The sequence below is a fragment of the Papaver somniferum genome, chromosome 7 (assembly GCF_003573695.1).
Source record: "Papaver somniferum cultivar HN1 chromosome 7, ASM357369v1, whole genome shotgun sequence".
In the NCBI taxonomy this organism is placed as follows: domain Eukaryota; kingdom Viridiplantae; phylum Streptophyta; class Magnoliopsida; order Ranunculales; family Papaveraceae; genus Papaver; species Papaver somniferum.
The window spans coordinates 93,326,624-93,348,517 of NC_039364.1; the positions used below are offsets into that span (position 1 = coordinate 93,326,624).

A 21,894-nucleotide genomic window follows, 5' to 3' on the forward strand; every position below is an offset into this window, starting at 1 on the left:
ACAATGGGAGAACCCGTACCCTCAAGGATTATATGTACCCAACTAGAGCCAGTCAACCTTCTTGTATTGTGCTACCCGAGGCTAATGGCCATTATGAGCTGAAATCAAGCACAATACAGATGCTTCCTATTTTTAGAGGTGTTGAGAATGAAAACCCGTACCACCACGTGAGAGAATTCGAGGAAATTTGTGGAACTCTGCGTTTCACTCAAATGTCCGACGAAACCCTAAAGTTAAGGCTTTTTCCTTTCTCCCTGAAAGATAAGGCAAAGGCCTGGCTCTATGCTTTACAGCCTCAATCCATCATGACATGGGATGACCTCATAAAGGAGTTTTTCAAAAAGTTTTTCCCGAACCACAAGACTGCGACAATTCGTCAAAGTCTGAATAGCTTTGTGCAATTAGAAGGTGAGACCTTAGCTAGATACTTGGAGAGATTCAATGAATTATTGCTCCAATGTCCCCATCATGGTTTTGAAAAATGGAGACTTGTGCAAATTTTGTATGAAGGTCTAGATGTGTCCACCCGAACAACGGTTGAGTCGATGTGTAATGGTCTATTCGTAGACAAAACTGCTGATGCGTCTTGGGACTTCTTGATTGAAGTAGCTGAAAAGACGCAACAGTGGGAATCCATCCGTGAAACCAGAAAGACTACATCCGAAGCAAAGGCTTTTAGGATTGAAGCGGATTTGAGGGAAGAGCAAACATGGCATCAATAGTTAGGAGATTAGAAGAGTTAGAACTACATAAAAATTCAAAACCTTCCACCACTACTCTCCGAGAACATGTCGCTTCGTCTGTTTGTGCCGCTTGTAACGATCCCAACCATCAATTCCAAAATTGTCCCGATTTGCTTGCAGTCCAGGAATCTAGGCTTGAACAGGCACATGCCATGTTTCAAAAACCAGAGCATAACCCTTATTCACAGACCTACAATCCAGGATGGAGAAACCACCCTAACTTTTCATGGTCAAAAGGACCCACTCAGGAGGACCATCTCAACCTAATCAGAGCTATCAAAACAATCAGGGATATCAGAACAATCAAGGTTATCAACACCCGAGAAACCCTCAACAACAATCAAACTCTCAACAACAATCATATCCTCAACACAATACCGACAAGAGATTATCCACCCTAGAGGAAATGTTCCAGAGTTTGATGCAAAGTCAGAAAAATCTAGATCAAAAGATGGATCAAATGTGTGAGAGAGAAAAGGGTAAACTTCCGAGCCAACCCCAACAAAATCCAAAGAGGATATTTCAAACAGGCACAACATCCTGCACTGAAACCTCACCCGATCAAATCCATGCCATTACCACCCTCCGAAGTGGTAAAGTCATCGAGAACAACGTGGGCGAACCTAATGAATCTGATACAAATTCCACGCTGTCTCCACAACCCCAGAAAACCAAAGAACCTGAGCAAGTTGGAAAATCTGACAATTCTACTGCTGTGAATGTCCCTTTGCCAACTCATTCTCCTGTTGCCCCATTTCCTCAAAGATTGATCTATCAACAGAAAAGTACCCATTAATGAGATGTTAGATCTGTTCAAGAGAGTCAACATCAACATTCCTTTTCTTGAAGCAATCAAGCAAATCCCTGCTTATGCCAAATTCCTCAAAGACTTGTGTACTCAAAAGCGCAAGCTCAATGTGCAAAAACGTGCTTTCTTAGCTGAGCAGGTGAGTTCCATCATTCTGAACAAAAACTCCACCCCAAGTTTAGGGATCCAGGATGTCCAACAATTTCTTGCACTATAGGAGAACACACGGTCAATAAAGCGTTATTAGACCTAGGTGCAAGTGTTAACCTACTGCCATATTCTGTTTATGAGCAGTTAGGTCTTGGGGAGTTGAAACCAACATCTATCACTCTACAACTGGCAGACCGATCTGTCAAGATTCCTCGTGGAGTGGTCGAAGACGTTTTGATCAAGGTTGACAAATTCTATTTTCCCGTAGACTTCATTGTCTTAGACACTCAACCTGTACAAAACCCAGACTGTCACATTCCTGTCATCTTAGGACGTCCTTTCTTGGCTACGTCCAACGCGATCATTAATTGTCGTAATGGAGTGTTGAAACTGTCTTTTGGTAACATGACGGTAGAATTGAATGTGTTCGATATTAGTCAACAACCTGTGAATCTTGATGATGATGATGCATGAAGTTAATATGATTGAAGGATTAATGCAAGATTCGTTGACTAACATTCTATCCGTCGACCCCTTTCAAGCATGTATGGAGAACTTTAACCCAGATTCCTATGATGATGCATACTGTAGTGACGTCCTATCTCTGCTCGAATCTGTACCTCAAATGGACATCACTGAAAGGAAATATGAAGTGGAACCACCCTTACTCTCTGATTCCAAGCTTATTCCATCCATTGTTGAGCCACCCAAGCTTGAATTGAAAACATTGCCTAGTACGTTGAAGTACGCATTCCTAGGTTCTTCTGATACTTTACCCGTCATTATTTCATCATGTTTAGACACGGAACAGGAAAGTAAGCTTTTAGAAGTACTTAAGGAACACAAAGAGGCCTTAGGATGGACCATCTCAGATCTCAAAGGAATTAGTCCCACCATTTGCATGCACCACATTAACCTTGAAGAGAATGCCAAACCATCGAGGGAAATGCAAAGGAGACTTAATCCTAACATGAGAGATGTAGTCAAAGGAGAGATCCTGAAACTACTTGATGCGGGTATCATATACCCAATTCCCGATAGCAAATGGGTTAGTCCCATTCAAGTTGTGCCTAAGAAGTCAGGCATTACTGTAGTTCAGAACGACAAGAATGAATTAGTCCCTACTCGTACAACCACAGGATGGCGAGTATGCATCGACTACAGGAAGTTGAACACAGTAACAAGGAAGATCACTTCCCGCTCCCTTTCATTGACCAAATGCTAGAACGTGTGTCTGGACACAGTCACTACTGTTTTCTAGATGGCTTTTCCGGTTATAACCAAATTCACATTGCTCCAGAAGATCAGGAAAAAACTACATTCACGTGTCCATTTGGGACGTTTGCTTATAGACGTATGCCCTTCGGGTTGTGTAATGCACCTGCTACTTTTCAGCGTTGCATGATGAGCATTTTTTCTGACATGATAGATAGTTTTCTCGAGATCTTTATGGATGATTTCTCTGTTTTTGGTTCCTCGTTTGACGAATGTTTGAAGCATCTTGCCCTCGTGATATCCAGATGTAAAGAAAAGAACCTTGTTCTAAATTGGGAAAAATGCCATTTTATGGTGAATTCAGGAATAGTTCTAGGACACATCATCTCAGAAAAAGGAATTGAAGTGGATAAAGCTAAAGTTGACCTCATTCAACATCTACCACAACCTCGCTCTGTGAAGGAGATCAGATCATTTCTAGGTCATGCTGGTTTTTACCGGCGATTCATCAAAGATTTCAGCAAAATCTCCAGACCTCTGTGCAGTCTTCTCTCCAAAGATGTTGCCTTCAATTTCGATGCTGCTTGTGTGAAGGCATGGGAGGAATTAAAAACCCTTCTCACCACCGCTCCTATAGTCCGACCACCCGATTGGAAGCTTCCGTTCGAACTTATGTGTGATGCCTCTGATTATGCTGTTGGTGCTGTTTTAGGACAGCGAGTTGATAGACTACCATATGTGATATACTATGCTAGCAAAACCCTTAATGATGCCCAACTCAATTATTCAACTACCGAGAAGGAATTGCTTGCCGTCGTTTTCGCATTAGACAAGTTTAGATCTTATCTGATAGGGTCTAAGATCATATACACAGACCATGCGGCTTTGAAGTATCTTCTTTCCAAGAAGGATGCTAAAGCTCGCCTTATTCGATGGATACTCTTATTACAGGAATTCGATCTCGAAATCCGTGATAAGAAAGGTTGTGAGAATGTGGTTGCTGATCATTTGTCTAGATTAACTTTAGAGTCTATTGATGAATTTGAGCTGATTAGAGAATCATTCCCAGATGAACAGCTGATGTCTATCTCAGACCTTCCTTGGTTTGCTGATATTGTTAACTACCTCGCTACAGGTAGGATGCCCTCACGTTGGTCGAGACAAGACCGCTCTAAATTCCTGGCTGAAGTTAAACATTTCCTTTGGGATGACCCATATTTGTTTAAGTACTGCCCAGACCAAATCATTAGGAGATGTGTCCCCAACACTGAACAGAAAGATGTGATATCTTTCTGTCATGACCAAGCATGTGGAGGCCATTTCAGTGCCAAGAAAACCGCTGCAAAGATCTTGCAGTGTGGATTCTATTGGCCATCATTGTTCAAGGATTGCCATGATTATTGTGTTGCTTGTGAACGCTGTCAAAAGCTAGGAAGCATTTCGAGGAGAAACATGATGCCATTGAACCCCATTTTGATTGTGGAGATTTTTGATGTTTGGGGGATAGACTTCATGGGTCCATTTCCCATGTCTGACAGTTGTACATCCTAGTCGCAGTTGATTACGTTTCTAAGTGGGTAGAAGCCATAGCAACCAGAACAAATGACCACAAGGTGGTACTTTCATTTCTAAAGGAAACATATTTCACGTTTTGGTACCCCTAGAGCTATCATCAGTGACGGCGGTTCACATTTTCGTAACAAGTACTTTGAGTCTTTAGTACGCAAGTATGGCATAACTCACAAGGTTGCTACTCCGTACCACCCTCAGACGAGTGGACAAGTAAAGTGAAGTTCTAATAGGGAAATTAAGCACATTCTGGAGAAGACGGTTAACCCGTCAGGAAAGATTGGTCATTGAGATTGAATGATGCTTTGTGGGCCTATAGAACAGCTTATAAGACACCAATTGGCATGTCCCCCTATCGTCTAGTGTATGGAAAGCCGTGCCATCTACCTGTGGAATTAGAACATCGTGCTACTGGGCAATCAAAGAGCTGAACTTTCTCTGGACGAAGCTGGAATTCGGAACAAGGAAACTTCAACTCAACGAGTTGGAAGAAGAAAATGAGGCTTATGATAGTGCCAAGTTATATAAGCAGAAGATGAAGATGTTTCATGACAAGCGTATTCTGCGCAAATCCTTCACTCCTGGTCAGAAAGTCTTGCTGTATGACTCCCGATTACATCTTTTTCCAGGAAAACTGCGTTCCAGATGGAAGGGTTCGTACCTAGTACGCACAGTTTTTCCTCATGGAGCTGTAGAGCTGGAGGATGTTTCCAACAAGAACGTTTTCAAAGTCAACGGGCAGAGATTAAAGCCATTCCTTGAGCCATTTCCACCCGACACTGAAACAACCAACCTGGAGGACCCAGTTTATGTGGACTAAACTGGTCCACTCTTTCCCTAAATAACCAAAAAGTTTTCCAAATCTTTCCCTAAAAACCAAAATTTGTCTTTCTCCCAACAAAACCAAATTTTTCCCAAAAAGTCCAATCCCAATAAAAACCAAAATTTTCTTGTAGATAATGTGTTAGTTAAATTTCCTTTTGTATATGTTTTGTGCTCATCCATTGTGACTCCTAATATGATGGATTTTTGCCTTGAATAACGGAGTTTTAATCGAGCTTCCGCCGTACAATCGGGTATTCTCTCTCCTTTTACTCTACTCAGCATGTTCCTCTTCATATATTGTTTTATAATTCTTTCCATATTTTGAAACATTGAGGACAATGTTTAGTTTAGGTTTGGGGGTATAGAGTAGATACCATGATAATATGCTATAATTGAAAACGAACTCCTTCTTTTGAAAAAAAAATTCCAAAAAAATTAAAAAAAAAAAAATTAAAAATAAAAAAATAAAAATGGAGCTCATTTACCTTGAAATGTTGACTCTTGTGCAAATATGTAATTATTAGGAGTCTTAGTCTAGATATTTAGGCACCCTGATTCTAGCACAATTCACATAGTGATAAGAAATTTGCACGCGCACGATCTACCAATACATGTATGGCCTCGATCTTCAAGGTGTTTGATAGGAAGTTACGATTGCCAATCACTTTAGAATACTGAACGAAACTTGACTAGCTTGTTCTTTGGTTGGTTGGGATAGAAGGTGGAGGTTACATTAAGAAAGACAACCATCGAATTTAACTGGGTGCATCAAAAAGGGCTACCTCTTGCAAAGTGTCATGTAATCTTTTGTTTCCTTTTGTATGTATCAAAAGTGTTTCCTTCAAAAAAAAAAAAAAAAAAAAAAAAAAAAAAAAAATATATCAGAAAAAAATATCAGAAAAATACAAAAAAATCAAGTATTTATCAATTCCATCTCTTGTTCCAAAAATAAAAAGAGAGTAGTCAATGTAAATAAGAGTCATGTAAATAGTCATTTTGTTGTTTCATTGTAATAAGCAAGGAGGGTGTATGCCATTGATGTACAACGCGAGTAATTGTGAAATACCTCCAACTCATTCACAATTCTCGTAAAGTCCGGACAGCTAGCTAGATTTCGACCTTGGTTCTTAGCCTGAGAAACTATCTCTTGGTGATTAGTAGTCATAACTTCAGATCTTTCTTTACACATGTGTAGATACACTTTACACTCTTATCACATGTCTTTTTTGTTATCAGTGCTAGGATTGTGCCTTTGATAGCTAGATTGACATCTCCATTTTGCTGTGAGCTTAAACTGTTTGCACATGTCACATTTGATGGAATCTGAGCTTATATTTTGACCTAGAACTTTGTAGGTACGTTCTAAGCAAACCTTCACGAGACTTCAACTCGTCCACTAGGGACACTTAGTGGTTTAAAAGGCTTAGTGCATACGCTAAATGCATTCGAGAGACCAGCGACAGTGGTATAGGTAGGATTTCCTTAGTTTTGTTTTACTTGAGGACAAGTAAAATTCAGGTTTGGGGGTATTTGATGAGTGCCAAATATTGTATATTTATCCCTTTTTGTTGGCATTTAACTCATCTTTTGTGCATTAATTCTACATTTTATCCCATATTCTGTATTTTCATTGTTTTCAAGAATAAATATTTTTCTTACTTAATTTTGCATTTTTAGGTAATAAATAAAGTTGGATGAATTGCGGAGCGGAAAAGAGCTGAAGTAGTGAAAAGCCGGAGAAGAAATTACGCAAGGAAGCCGCAAAGAATGGTGCGCACAAGACCAAAAGCTAGAATGGGCTCAAGAAGGAAGAATTGTTCTTAAAGAAGATATGGGCTTGGCATACCCAAGGCCCAAAACCCTCACCCAAACCCATTTTCTATATCCAAGCCCGTCTCGGATTTCAGCCGTCAGATCGAAGCATTTCAGCATCCTACGGTCGCTCCTATGCCTGTGCATCAAATCCCGATGATTCCGCTAAACACTACAACACCTAACCTAATCTCGCACCGTAGACTTCGTTGTATTTTACATCCTACGGTCGCTACAAGCTGCTTCTTCTTAGCCGTCCGATCCACCTACCATCTCCATATCCAGCGGCTTCAGCTCGTGGTACACACATCTTGATACACCCGCCTAACACACTAATACTCGAACCCTATGACCTAGCCAAACAGCTCCCTACCCTAACCCATATCGACCTCCACCTTTCTTCCTCTCCCCCTCTCTGCAACAGAAACACCATTCCACCACCATCACCTCCACCTGCTACTTCCATCATCCTCATCCTGTCACCACCATCATCCACCATCTCCATCATTACCCGACACGACCCATCCCCCTAATTCGAAGCGCTTTAACCTCTCTCACCAACTGACCTAGGTGAGGGTTGATAAAACACCTCAAATTAGGGAGCAATTGTAGCAATTGGGAGCAGGAGAAGAACCGAGAGAGGCAGAGAAGACATGGGGCGACGTCAATTCAAAGTTTTGGTGAGTAAATTTCGGAATTGAAAACCCTAATTTCAATTCTAGGGTTTCGGAAAAATTGGGTATTTGGTGATATAAATAGGGGGTGATGTAGAGGGTAGAGGGGGATGATCTCTGGACTAGCCAGTAGAGAAAATGAAACAAAATTCATGCAATTCCAAATTTCAGTTCATCTTATGCAGTTAACAGTGAAAGTTGTGCATGTTTTGATTTATTTTGAATGTTGATTATTGTGTTTAATTTATCATATATTATGAATGTTATTGTTATTATCATGTGTAGATGAGCTAATTAGCAACAAGCTAAGGCTTTGATGAAGCCTTGGTGCACTGTCAAATGGTAAATTGCTAGGATATGATGCCATATGCTTGTTTTTCTTGTGCATTGGGAAGAAAGCAGTGCTATGATTGCTTGTGATTGATTGTGCTGTCAAAAGACAGTCAATACTAGGGGTATTCCTGTTAGCAAGCTGTTTTTCTTTCCTTTCTATTGTATGCATAGGACTCAACTCAACCTAGGAATATGCTATTTGATTAGGACACAAGGTGGAATCTAATCCTTGGCTTAGCCACAATTTCCTTCTCAGTCACTTACATTTTCAGTATTGCTTTGCTTCAAATTCAGTTTATTTTTCTTAGCTATTGTCTTGCAATTTGTAGTCTCTGTGCACTGAAAACAGTGCACAAAATCTCCCTCTGCCCTTGGCTTCCAAGCCTTGGTTCTTAGCTGTTTTCCTTGCTGCTTTGGTTCTTTACTTCTGCCACTTTGTATGCCATATTACTTTGTCTTGCTCACTGTCTCCATTGTTAGCTTAGGTTTCTCTTATAGTGCTCCCACTCCCTGTGGACTTTCCCCTGCTTTCCTTCTATTCTATAAACTTGGCCTTGTATACTTGCAAGTTTCTGTGTGTTTTCCATTGGCACACCATGTGTTGGCCCAAAAATCAGAAATTTTGAAAAAACTTAAATTTTCTGGTACTGCAACAGATATATTCGGAAGATAACGTATTTTACTAAATTCCCGAATGAAGGTTGGCTAACCTTGCATGACGGCCTTTTGAACCACTTAGAGCCATGGCATGGCTGGTTTTGTACCTTTCACATTCGGAGGTTACAAATATACATATACCTCCGAATGTGTGTTGGCCCAAAAACAAGAAATTTCGAAAAAACTAAAATTTTCTGGTACTGCAACAGATATATTCAGAAGATAACGTATTTTACTAAATTCCCGAATGAAGGTTGGCTAACCTTGCATGACGGCCTTTTGAACCACCTAGAGCCATAGCATGGCTGGTTTCGTACCTGTCACATTCGGAGGTTACAAATATACATATACCTCCGAATGTGCCCAAAAATCAGAAATTTCCAAAAAACTAAAATTTTCTGGTATGCAACAAATATATTCGGAAGATAACTTATTATACAAAATTCCCGAATATAAGTTGGCTAACCTTGCATGACGGCCTTTTGAAACACCTAGATTCATGACATGGCTGGTTTTGTACCTGTCACATTCGGAGGTTACAAATATACATATACCTCTGATAGACACATTTTTGTGTCTAATTTGTCCTCAATGTCCATATTGTTTGAACTCTATTTTTGTACTAATATTGTGTTTTTATGTATTTTTAGGAAATAAACATTTTTGGAAAATTCGGCTCGAAAAGTTGATTTTTGCACCCGGAGGACAAGTGTTATTCGGACTCTCTCTTTTGGATAAGGGGTAACCTAATTACTAAGGGGCACCCCCAGGTCACCCCCAAGGCAGATGCTATTCCACCCCTACTCTGGATAGGGGGATACCAGTTTCTTCCCCATTTGAAACGATTTTGGTGGGAAATTTCTAAACAGTTCTGGCAGAATTTCTATCGTCAAAATGAAGGGGTTATGGGTCGATTCAATGGCTAAAATTTGGTATAGAGATGTGATATAGGTTACACTAGTGGAAAATGGGGTATTTTCAACCCACAACCGTGACCCTCGTTGACGGTCAGCGGACCTTGGACCGGTCAAGACGGTCTAGGATTTAAGAAAAACACGGAACACATCACCGATCGCCTATACTGGTCGTAGAATGATTTTTTTTTATTATTATTTTATCCTAATTCGCCGACCGATTCTGTGGCGAATGCACCTAGTACTTCCCATGATTCAATTTTCTAGGCAGTCACCCCCCACCACTCTCCTTATTCTTCATCTCTATTATTTCTCTCTTCTCTCTCGGAACAAGAAAGAGAAATTATTTTGTTCTGTGAACCTTCTTCATCTCTCTATTACTCCTTATTTACCAAAACTAATCGACCTGCCTTATCTCTTTATTCTGCTGCTACAATCTAAATCTGTTTGAAACAAAAAAACTTCTTCCCAGGAAACCCAAAACCCCTTTTCTTCATAATCAGAAAACCCGTTATCTCCGTCAAAAAAAAAAAAAAAACGTTCTTTTTTATCATCACAATCAGAAAACCCTAACTCTCCATCGAAGATCAAAAGGTATGAACCTAATTTTTCCAGTTTCATACTTGTCAGACTATTATTCCTTAGTAACAGAAATCATTTGTGAAGAGTAATAGAAATCAGTGGAGATGTTTCGGTTGGATGTTATTCTTCAATTAAGAATTGTTGGTAATTCTTCGTATCATTTCTTCTTAAATCTTTTGTGAATTTTTTAACCCCAGACTTCATTTAAACATCACGAATAATTGGGGGTTTTGTTGTTTGCAGATTTGGGTTTGATGTTGAAGTTGTTTCTTACAAGGTGAACGCCCTTTTCATTTAAATCTAGGGTTTTATTGATTTTACGATAAGAGAATCATAAAGATTGAAACTTATTGGTTTGTATTAATTGTTGTTGTTAGTTGATTAGATTGTGTTTAATTTGGTTGTCTGTATGTACAGGGCATCAGCTCCGGCTCATAGAAGAGTTAAGGAAAGTCATCTTAGTTCTGATGCCATCTTCAGACAGGTGATTTTCATTCATTCTGATTTCGTCTACTCAAATTATGAATTTTGTAATTAGTTAGCTAAAAATTTGTGATTTATCTGAAATGAAAGTGGAAAGTTCTGCAAAATTAATGTTTTCTTGCAAAATTAAGATGCCCATGTTGTGTTTGTTCGTAAGAACTGTCAAATTTGATCAGGTTGAGACTAGTATTCATGGATTGATACATCAATTTTAGGAGATAACACTGTATTGAACTTCTCTTTCGGATTATTGGGGTACTTTTAGTGGGAGTACCTTTGAAAATTCTTGTTAGTACTTTGCTAATTTCTCTTATTGCAAAGGATTGTTACAAGCAAGTCTAAAACTTGGTAGTTATGTTTGAAATAGTAAGCTTAATTAAGGTGATGTTTCGTAGGAAGTTATTATAAAGAATTGCTAAGATGAAATGTTGGAAATGTTGAATGAGTGCTAGTAATCAATCTCAAAATCTTGCTTTAGCTAGGAAATGTTGTTGTGATAATTGTCTGAAGATATTGATGTGGAAAAGTGTGGTAACTTATTATGAACCAGTAATGAAGTCTGGTTATTTGATTTTGTTAGTTGAACTTCTTATTTTGATTGCAGAGTCATGCTGGTTTGTTCAATCTCTGTATTGGTGTACTGGTCGCAGTCAAAATAAGTCTTATTACTGAAAATTTAATGAAGGTTTGTATATTTTTCCTTAGTATGCTACGCAGTTGAATTGGAGCCCGCTATTACAGAAGGCTTACTAATATATTCCTCAGTTTTAAATCCAACCCTCTTGTGGTATACGACGGTTTAGTTGTTTTAGTTTTTGTTATGCTTATTATTGCAATATGGCTTACTAATTGGATCTGGATTTTGGTTCAGCTTTACATCACTAAGAGACTGACCACTTTTCATGTGTTGGTATGCATCTACTCTCTATCTCATGCTTACTTTGAAGTAACTACATCTTTGGAACTTCCTGACATGAATATTATTGAACCATGTTTATCTGAATTCAATCTCAGCCTGCCTTTGTTTGCGGTTGCTTCTTATAAGGTTGAAAAGATAGCTCAAAATAAGCTCGTTTCGGAACCAGTAAGTAATAACAAGGTTATTTCATTTTGCATTTTATGCCCTTTAGCCATCAGCATAGTTATCCATGACTATATACATTCACAAGATGTGCTTTTAAGCTCCCTTGGGAAATTTTAGTTCTTGTACTGGACTTGCCAGTTTGACATGTAGGTGAATACCCTTCCATTTTTTCAGCATACGTGACTTCGATTTTTGGTCTTTACTTTAGTTGCTAATGCCCACACCATATGTCACAGGGACCCATTTTTGAATGAGATCGGAAAACTGGGTAACTGTTCGGAATCTTAGGATCTCTCCTGAACTAATCACTTAATATAATGCAAATATTAGCTTTCAAGATTCGAACAAAGGAAAAAAAAGAGGAATGAATGGTTATTGCTAATTTAGAAGCTTGCTCAGTTACTCTCATATCCTGCAGTTTGTAATTTCTCTTAATGTAGTTATTACCATAGATTCAATATGTACCCAGTTTGTATGATTCTCAATTGAGTGAACTTAATGCATTTCGACTTAATCCTTACATTTTCCGGATACATTTTTTTGTTATATTAATGTGATGGTTTTACTGTTGTATGTTAGAGACCCCGGTTTGAGTTATTCAGCTTTTGTGCAGGATTGATTCAACTGCTGTATCCGGTGTAACACTAATGATTTTTGCTAGTGTTGTGTGGTTTAAGTTGGTGTCATATGCACATACAAATTACGATATGAGGGCGCTTTCCAAGTCCAGCGACTAGGTAATCTCAACACTCCTATCACATAAGTACTTACAGAAAAAAAACTAGTGGTGAAATGTTCTAGAGATTTCAATTCATTGAATAGGTGGATATATAGGTAACGTGAAGTAACATACTTGGCCATATGAGGACTTAGATCATATTAAGCAACTGTAACACCAAAAGCAACATGAGCTTCTGTTTGTTATATAGTAATCCAATCCACCAAGGAACAATCACTATTTTATTAGATTGTTATTTGGTGTTCATGTACCATTATACCTAAAGGGAATAACATTCCAATGGGTACTTCTGAGAGCACAAGTGTGATATCCCAAGTTGGCCGAACTTGAATAACTTGTTCTAAACCTTCTTATGATTCCATATTCTCTTTTTAGTATACAGAAATGTTGCTGATGGACATTATGGATCCCTTTTCATCCTACTCATTCTAGAAAATGATCAGAAAATTTATTGATCTTTCCTGCACAGGTGGCCCCTTACAGTATTTTCTATTCGCTGATGGAAGAGCACCTGAGCCAAGTTGGTGTCAATACAACTAACAACAAATGGAACGAAACGCTTGTTTTGGGTGTGGTGGATCCAAACGATTCATTATCTCATCCGGCAGGGGTCTTTGATGTTCAAGTTAATTCTGCTACGTGCTTAGCTTCTGATCATTTTGCCAACTTCTTGGTACATCTCATTTTCGTCTTAATGGTGTGAAAGAGAGGATTCAATTATGTTTCAAGCTCTGTAGTATAATTTCATTTATTCCTTGTGTGGTAGTTTGCTTTATCAAATTACAGGTGTTTGTAGCTGAACCTCCTATGTTCTAAGAAATTACAAGTTATAAAGTCTAGTTCCAATATTTGAACGGTTTGTGTCTGTTCATTTTGCATGTTCTGCAACTGCTGGGAGAAAATAAATAATTTGTTCCAAGGTTGGGTAAGATTAGTTAATAGATGGGCTGACATGCTTGTCACTAGAGAAATACTCACTTGTCACTGTAGTGTATCATTTGCTGATCCAGTTGACGTGAGGCATGCTCTGGGAACGATTTCTGAGTTGGCCTCTAAAGATCTTTATTCTAGAGCTCATGCATTAGATGTTCTCCTTTGATTGTAAGTGGTGATATAAGTATTCTTGCATAATCAAATGTTACAGCTCAGGATGGTGATACTAAAATGAAGCTCGCATGCAGTTTTATGTCTGCTGTTTTCACACAGAATTCTTTGTATGTTGATATTTGTTTTCATAAGACGGTCTTTGGATTTTTCCTTGTTAAATAATTTATATTTCCTGTTTTGCCATGCCGGTTTTAATAGGCTGGAATATGTTTCATTTTCTCATTACAGGTGAAAACTTGGGAAAAGCATCTGAATGCCTTTTGCACTGAAAGATGGAACTTGAATTAATCTACAAAGTCTAATCCAATGTTATGAGGACACCTAGCTGATGAAGTTATTCCCTCAAATTGTTCGAAACATCTGTGACCAGGACGTGCTTGCAGAAGATAAGATTCTTCAATGATTCCGCTAAGGATTAAACCTCAAGGGAAGGTGAGCAGTTGGGATATCACTTGCTAGAAAACTCATAAGCTTGGATTTAACTGTTTGTATCTGGCTATGCATGTAAATGATGATTGACGATTTTGGTTTTTGTACTTCAAGGCTTGTGGTTTATAATGATGATTGCCATTATTTTTCTTCTGGCATATTACCATGAATGACAAACCCCTTCCTTTCGCTTATTAGAAAGCTAACCCCCTCCTTCTGAAGTTGGTTTAATATCCAATATAGTGAGAGAGATACAAGCTTCAAACAGGTCACATACAGAATGTAGATAGTCTTTGCTGTAGTAAAATTTTTAGATTCAAACAGATTCGAATGACCTTCAGATTATATTGTTTCAGTGTTGCAGAGGGAAAAGACCTTGTGTTGTCGGTTACATCTGTCATGGGAAAGGAGCAGATCTGTACTGTTAAGGACATTTCTATCCAAATAGAAAATGACCTTTAGACTTTATTACTACAGTATCTGTTTGTTACTTCATATGGGAGAAGAGGTGAGCTTAAATTAATGAGCAGTTGGGATATCACTTGCTAGAAAACTCATAAGCTTGGATTTAACTGTTTGTATCTGGCTATGCATGTAAATGATGATTGACGATTTTGGTTTTTGTACTTCAAGGCTTGTGGTTTATAATGATGATTGCCATAATTTTTCTTCTGGCATATTACCATGAATGACAAACCCCTTCCTTTCGCTTATTAGAAAGCTAACCCCCTCCTTCTGAAGTTGGTTTAATATCCAATATAGTGAGAGAGATACAAGCTTCAAACAGGTCACATACAGAATGTAGATAGTCTTTGCTGTAGTAAAATTTTTAGATTCAAACAGATTCGAATGACCTTCAGATTATATTGTTTCAGTGTTGCAGAGGGAAAAGACCTTGTGTTGTCGGTTACATCTGTCATGGGAAAGGAGCAGATCTGTACTGTTAAGGACATTTCTATCCAAATAGAAAATGACCTTTAGACTTTATTACTACAGTATCTGTTTGTTACTTCATATGGGAGAAGAGGTGAGCTTAAATTAATGAGTGGCCACTTTTACTCCTATCTTTCTGTTTTAGGCAGACAAGAGCATATCATTATTAGCTTTTCGTGGGATGTTTACTTTACTTTTATTTTAATTTTGGTGGGTTTTGTTTGCTTAAGACACACTGGTACTCATATCTTTTATAATTGTGAATTATGATTTGGTTCGCAGGTGAACTATAACTTGTAGTCCCCAAGCAATAGATGTGCTGAGGAAACTAATGTTCTTATTACTCCAACAAAAGCTACTAGCACTGGAGGGGTATAATAACTATCCCATGAGATATTGTCATCTTCAGTTGGTGAAGAATTTGTTACTAAGTTTGAGAATTTACTATGATTATTTGGTACTTGTCTACTAGGTTCATAGATCCAGCATTCCTCGCTTACATTTTCTTGTTAGATACCCTTGGCCGGCATCTCATACTTTGATCTAACATCATAAGGTGTTGTATCTTTATAATACATATCTATTTATAAGTAGAGCTTGATGATATTGATGCATCGCCTTTCTTGTGTTTCTGTTATTTTTTTGTCGGTCTGTGAAGGCGAAAGTTTTCAATTAGGTTCAAAGGTTTTGTAGCTGATGGCGGTAGATTACTACCTTCGGGACAAGCAGGGAGGTAATACTATTTCCTTAACATCTCAATTTTGTCTTATGTTAACTCTGTCTCAGTTCACCATTGTGATTAATTTCATCTCAAATATTGCAGATAAGTCTTGTTGGAATCCTGCGCCGTGCTCAGGGCTGTGTTGTACTTGACAAAGATGGGTTCACAACAAAGAAACAAACACATTTCTTTGATATTGTGAGGCGGCTCCAGCGAAGAAAGTTGATTCAGCAGCTCATTGTAAACTAGGGTATTCAGACTTGCACTTGTCTTTAAGAAACATGTGAACCTATCAGCTAAGACTTGTATTGGTGCAAATTCAGGATTTTTTTTTTTGTTTTTTTTTTCTGATTTTGAAGCTAAGTGCAGGTTTCATTTCATTGAAATTTTGCAAATTGAACATGTATGAATTGTACAATGAATACTGGTTCCTAAATAATTGTCATTTAAATTTATGAATCCAGGTTTCATTTCATTGTAATTTGAATTTCATTTTAGTCTCAGTCAGACTTGTTTCAGCTCAAACAGATTCAGTCCAGGCAAGTCAACCAATCTGAATCTATTATTTTTTTTAATATTAAAATGTATATCTACGACCGAGGAGGATCAGTCCTACTAGCTTAACCGTTAAAATCGGTCGTTGATATAGGTTGTACTACGACCCGTAGTGCCACGTCAAAGATAAAAAAGACGTTCAAACAACGACCATTTCCGCGACTGTTCAAGAAAGTCACTTAATTCGGATCTATGACTTGCCCTGGCGGTCGTGAAACTGCTATTTTCCACTAGTGTTAAGGAACATAGTATGGGTGACATGATCGATCAAATTTGGCTGGAATTTTCGATATGATTCACACACCCAAAACAGAGCACGTGGACTGTAACACGAGCAAAATTGAAGTTCTTGTGTGCATGGGGGAGTTCTGCTGGCGTTGGAAGAGTGTTGAGGCGTGAATAAGTCGAATTGGAGCGTGTTGGACCAGAGAAAACGCGTGAAAAGCTAAAACAGGAAAGAAAATATCCGAAAATATTTTCTTTCACTGCCGAGGATTTGTGGAGTTATGGAGGAGATTCGATGCATGCTTCGGGTTTAAATAGAGTCTTTGGAGGTCAGAGAAAGGTTGTCGAGAGTCTGGGGGGTCTGAGGAGAGCCAGAGAAGAAGAAATTCGAGTTTTCCCAAACTCGGTTTTTGCTGCTGCTGCTGCTGCTGATGAACATGAAGAACGGACCTGCAACAGCAGTCGTTTTTCTACAGTGATAACGACTCACACATGTGGGTCGTACATCAGGCAGTCTTATTTTCCATAGCGTTTGCGACACAGCCGAAGCAGTCTTATTTTGTCACTGAGGGTCGTAGGTCTCTGGTTTTATTGTATTTCTCATATTATCATCATTTGTAAACCATTTTTGAGCCATAATAAATTATTTTGAGAGCATTTTTACTATGATGAGCTAAATCCCTCGTAACCAAGGCAATGGAGGAAGCTATTCACGCAACATAAATGGGTAACTATTTCATTTAATTATATAATTCACCTAATCGCTGCTTTTGCAGAGTTTTAAATTATTTGAATGATTGTCTTAATTATTTGTTATTCAGTTTGATAGGTTATGCTTGGTTTAATCTCTTGATAATCTATGCTTAAGGTTTACATAATGTTTGAGAATCTGTATGATTGATAGTGAATTAAAGATAAAAGAGGACTTAAGAATTGAATAGAGTTTCGAAATATTTATCATTCAATTTTTCATAATAGTGGAATCTAGTGTCTTGGTTACCTCTCGCCCACTTTGTTAATATTTTTGTATATAATTTTATCAAATCTTTAAATTTAATCTTCACAAGTCCGAGAGTTTGAACTTCATTACTACAACCCACAAAAAAATCATTAATCATTTTGGCGCCGCCGACGCGGATTTGTGCTTAGGTAGAATTTTTAGGTTTATTTTTTTTTACTATTATTTGTTCCTTTTTACGTTTCTTTTTGTGTCTTTGATTTACAGGTTCGAAGTGGAATACTAAGGACTTGGGAACAAAAAGCTTAAAGCTAAAAGCTAAAAGAGAAGAAAAAAAAAGACATAATTTTTTTTTTTAGGATTTAATTTTATTATTATTATTTTTTTTTGTATATAGCTTTTTTTTAGGATTTGTAAATAGGCTTTATTTTTTATAATTTTGTAATTTTTGGACTTTTTATTTGGACTTTATTCTGGACAATTGGACTTTATTCTTTTTTTTTAACCCTACGAAAGGGTATTAATAAAAAAAAAATTATATAAACTGTGTGCAGGGAAGGACGACGATTACTATATTGTCTCGGCCCTTCGGGTTCGTACATGACATAGGAGTCGTAACCCGAGTCGACTTCAACGGTTCATCGCCCGTCTGGTACGGGAGGTAAGTCCATCGAAACACTCGCGAATCTCCTGTAAGCGAGTTACTGTATTCCTTAAGGTGATTCATTGATTGAGGACGAATTTGGACTGTTTTTAAATTCCTAGTAAAGGGCAAGGCCTGGCCAATACAAGATAAGGGTTCGGATTTCATCACCGGTCCCTTTTTGCCCGCCTTAGGAAAACGAAACCTAACGCGAACCCAAGCTTTAAAATTTGGAATAGAATGAGACCGATAGGGTAACGAGCTTAATAGGAAACTCGTTCGAAAAAATATTGGTTCCTCTTTAAGCACACTTCAAAGTTCATGATGGTTTCTGTGAGTTGAATGCGTGACTGCGCCGCCTTCTAATGCGGTGAGTCCTTGGGTATCAAAGCTCTACTAAGCTTCCCTCGCCTCGATTCAACTTACACTAGCTCGGATTGATTCCAGAGGGGTGTGCTCAAATTGTAACGAATTCCTTTTCGAAGGAATAGAAGCTGGTCTAGAAAACAATCTAAGTGGAGCCATCATGCTTTTTGTTTGCTAGAAATCTTTAGGTTTTCTTTGGTGGAGTCGAGTCGGCCTTGTTTGTGGTTGTGTAGAATTACCTTGCAATTAAGAATGTCGAGCTGGTATGATAGAAGCAATACAAGAATATCGACCTGAATTTGAATATGGACATCTCCTTTCTATGACCATGTTGGGAATAGTGGTTGGGAACTCGCCATCATTTGGAAGGATATGGGTCATACCCTGTGAGCCCATTACTATCCACACATGCATCAGTCTACGAGCAAGATATTATAGTACTAGTTCTTCGTCTCTAGAGGATACAATCAAACTTTTGAAAAGTAGTCCTTTTTATGATCCCTCTGTTCCTATTCCTCCTTTAGAAGAGTCCCTCAGGGAGTTAGATGAGTCGACGCGTAAGTTAGCTGAGATGAATAGTGTAATTCTGACGAAAGAACTAAAATAATGAGTGAACTTTCTATAGAGGAATCCCTCAGCTGATGGCTGAGACGACGAAAGACTTGCTCGAAATAATCTTTACATTCCAAAATAGTGTTTCCAATTTACCCTTGATGTAAATAGTGAATATTTGCCTATTTAGAGGACGAGGTTAGAATAAAAGACACTACTATTTAGATAAGGTTCATCATCTTCGTCTATGATATGAGGATAGCATTAATGAAGAATCTGAATATGTAGGCATAGTGATCAGGAGTCTAGTAATCCAATTGAGCTGTATAGTGATTATATTATTTTCTAGTTCAAATCCAATAATTTTATGATTATTCACCTATCAAAAGGACGAGGATTGATAGGGATACCACCGTTTTAGACGATGTAGATTTTTCCTTTTGATTACGAAGCCGATAGTGGTTTAGAGGAACGGTTTCATTTCGAAAATACTGTTTTAGAGTCTATCGACTTAGAAACATAGTCTTGGAAAAGAAGATAGACCCGTAGAGATGAGTAAAGATGCACTACCTGATAATAACTTAGAAGAATCTCTTGAATATTTTAAGGACTCTGAAGATACGGAGATTCAAGAAATAATTAGAGGTCTATCTAGAGACACCGAAAACTCTAAGTTTGGGGGTGATTATCACTTCCCTAGTGCCTTACCTTTAACTCTCAGAAAGTCCCCACACTTAGGACTTGATATCTGTACCTCGACCATTTTACAAGATTACCTTCATACTCATTTTCCCGAGCCTAATGATGTCCATGAAGGAGTTCAGTTATTAGAAACTCATCCTCTGGTTGATGTGGTTTGCCCAGGCTATGATACCCAGATTGACTTTGTTTTCCCACCAAATAGTTTTCTTCCAACTGTGGGAACGTTTCAAATGAGTCGAATATTAAGTTCTGAGACTAAGCCTAAGTACTTTAGGTTAATAGAATCGACACATTTTCCTAAGAAACCACTACTCTCACTGTGGTCAACTATGTAAGTCATATCTGATTGACTTAGAGGATCCGCAATTATTTAGGTTATTACTTCGTGATTCTAAGTTCGTATTTGAGTTTTTACAGACTCTAAGACCTAGTGATTCGGATCCCATCTATGAAGAAACGCAGCCAATGAAAATATTCTATTTAGACCCTTTCATAGAACCTGAACTTGAACCGCAATTAGCGATAGTTTTCAGGAAACTAGGTAAGGGCATGCTATTCTTGTCCACTTTCTTGGTTCATTGCAGTTTCCTTTGGTCAGCTCTATTTAGTTTTGAAGACCCACAGTTATTTCGACTGTTACTTTATGGTTCGAGTTGACTAATCCTTTCCTAAGTCTGGCTGAAGACTTTAAACTTAGCACTTCTTGGGAGGTATCCCATGCTCATGCAACACGGTAATATCTTTCCTTAACTCTTTCGCTTCAAATGGTAACAATTTCTCCTTATTCATGCTTTTAGTTTCATCTTTAGAACATTGAGGACAATGTTAGATTTAAGTTTGGGGGTATGGGAGAAACTTTTTAGTTGCAATTAGTAAACTCCAGAGCCTAGAAATTTATGCCTATTAAGGTTTTCACTAACCAATCTAAGTGGATGGGAACATCTTGGTTGTAGGAGTTGAGGAACCAATCTGATTAGATGGAAACATCTATAGAGTCTATTCATAAAAGCACAGAGCTCAGGTGTTAGAAATAACATGATAGTTGCACCATATCTTGTTGAGTCCTTTTCATTTCTTTTTTTCATTTTATTTTTTCATTTTAAACTATGTTTCTCTAAGTGATTAGGTGGGGCACACGATTCAAGTTGTTACCACTACTAGGGTGAATTAGAGTGACTGAGTTACTAAAAAAAAAAAAAAAGACCGGACCAGTTAGACCAATCGGAATAAGTATTAACACTTGGATAGAAATATGCGTGTGTTCTCCCTGTTTCCGTCGCCTAAGCAAGCGTGGAATGTAGGACCCGTGGGAACTATCGTGTAATCTGCTGTCAAGAAGCATGCGCTTGGATCAAAAAGATCTATTCATGCCGTTAAGTTTAAAAAAAATGGTTATTGTTCTGTGTAGTCAACTGCTGGTTCCCTTGTATTTGCCAGTTTGTTGATCTAGATATAAGTTATTAACCACTGGTTCCCTTGTATATGCCAGTTGTGTTGATATTAGTCAGACCGGTATCTCAGTCCATTAGGATAGGTTCATTCTGGCAGTGGCCTTCAGACAGATATGTGAAACATCGATCATTTGGTTAACATCAAAACCATCTACATTTTTCTATTTCCATCTCCTTTTTCTATCCATATGATTAGTTTGACTCCGAATATGATGTCCATAGTGCAACTATCTTAGTAGAGCTCTGTCACTTTATATGAATTTTAGTATGCTTGAGTGCCAACTCGTGTACAACAATTGGAATTTCGCATCAGGGTACTTCCTTCTGTAGTCAGTGATTGTAAGCCAACCAAGGAGATTCTTTAGTGCCTTCCAAGGTTCTGCATAGATAATCTAGGGTCTGGAGTAATGGTTTTGTGGGCACACCTCTGGTAAACACTCTTGAGATTAACTCGGTTTTATTTATTTATTTTTTTATTAGTTTTGCTCGAGGACTAGCAAATAATAAGTTTGGGGGTATTTGATAGACACATTTTTGTGTCTAATTTGTCCTCAATGTCCGTATTGTTGGAACTCTATTTTTGTACTAATATTGTGTTTTTATGTATTTTTAGGAAATAAACATTTTTGGAAAATTCGGCTCGAAAAGTTGATTTTGGCACCCG

The 21,894-nt window shown here is 38.1% G+C and overlaps 1 protein-coding gene across 7 annotated transcripts; it reads left to right on the plus strand.

Moving 5' to 3' along the window:
* The first annotated feature begins 9,979 nt into the window (after positions 1-9,979).
* LOC113297879 (diacylglycerol O-acyltransferase 1-2-like) lies at positions 9,980-16,254 on the plus strand. Of its 7 annotated transcripts, none has more exons than XR_003333831.1 (14): positions 9,980-10,426; positions 10,526-10,559; positions 10,700-10,766; positions 11,370-11,450; positions 11,637-11,675; positions 11,780-11,849; positions 12,463-12,586; positions 13,058-13,261; positions 13,924-14,127; positions 14,481-15,151; positions 15,340-15,429; positions 15,530-15,613; positions 15,716-15,790; positions 15,881-16,254. XR_003333831.1 is itself a non-coding variant. In XM_026546452.1 (8 exons), the coding sequence occupies exons 1-5, from the start codon at positions 10,387-10,389 to the stop codon at positions 11,964-11,966; spliced, it is 552 nt and encodes a 183-aa protein (XP_026402237.1). In that variant the 5' UTR covers positions 9,980-10,386; the 3' UTR covers positions 11,967-12,586; positions 13,058-13,261; positions 13,924-14,127; positions 14,481-15,284. The 7 variants fall into 7 exon arrangements, 1 of the variants encoding a protein (XP_026402237.1); XR_003333830.1 differs by having other exon boundaries at positions 14,481-14,911; positions 15,000-15,151; positions 15,530-15,790; XR_003333832.1 differs by having other exon boundaries at positions 14,481-14,632; positions 15,000-15,151; positions 15,530-15,790.
* Positions 16,255-21,894: the final 5,640 nt, after the last annotated feature.

What these genes read in the sequence shown, in the direction of transcription:
- LOC113297879 (XM_026546452.1), top strand. Translation starts at nt 10,387, where the DNA reads ATGTTTCGGTTGGATGTTATTCTTCAATTAAGAATTGTTG. An exon ending in TCTTCAATTAAGAATTGTTG is followed by an intron (nt 10,427 to 10,525) that starts GTAATTCTTCGT and finishes TGTTGTTTGCAG; the next exon opens with ATTTGGGTTTGATGTTGAAG. An exon ending in CTGATGCCATCTTCAGACAG is followed by an intron (nt 10,767 to 11,369) that starts GTGATTTTCATT and finishes TTTTGATTGCAG; the next exon opens with AGTCATGCTGGTTTGTTCAA.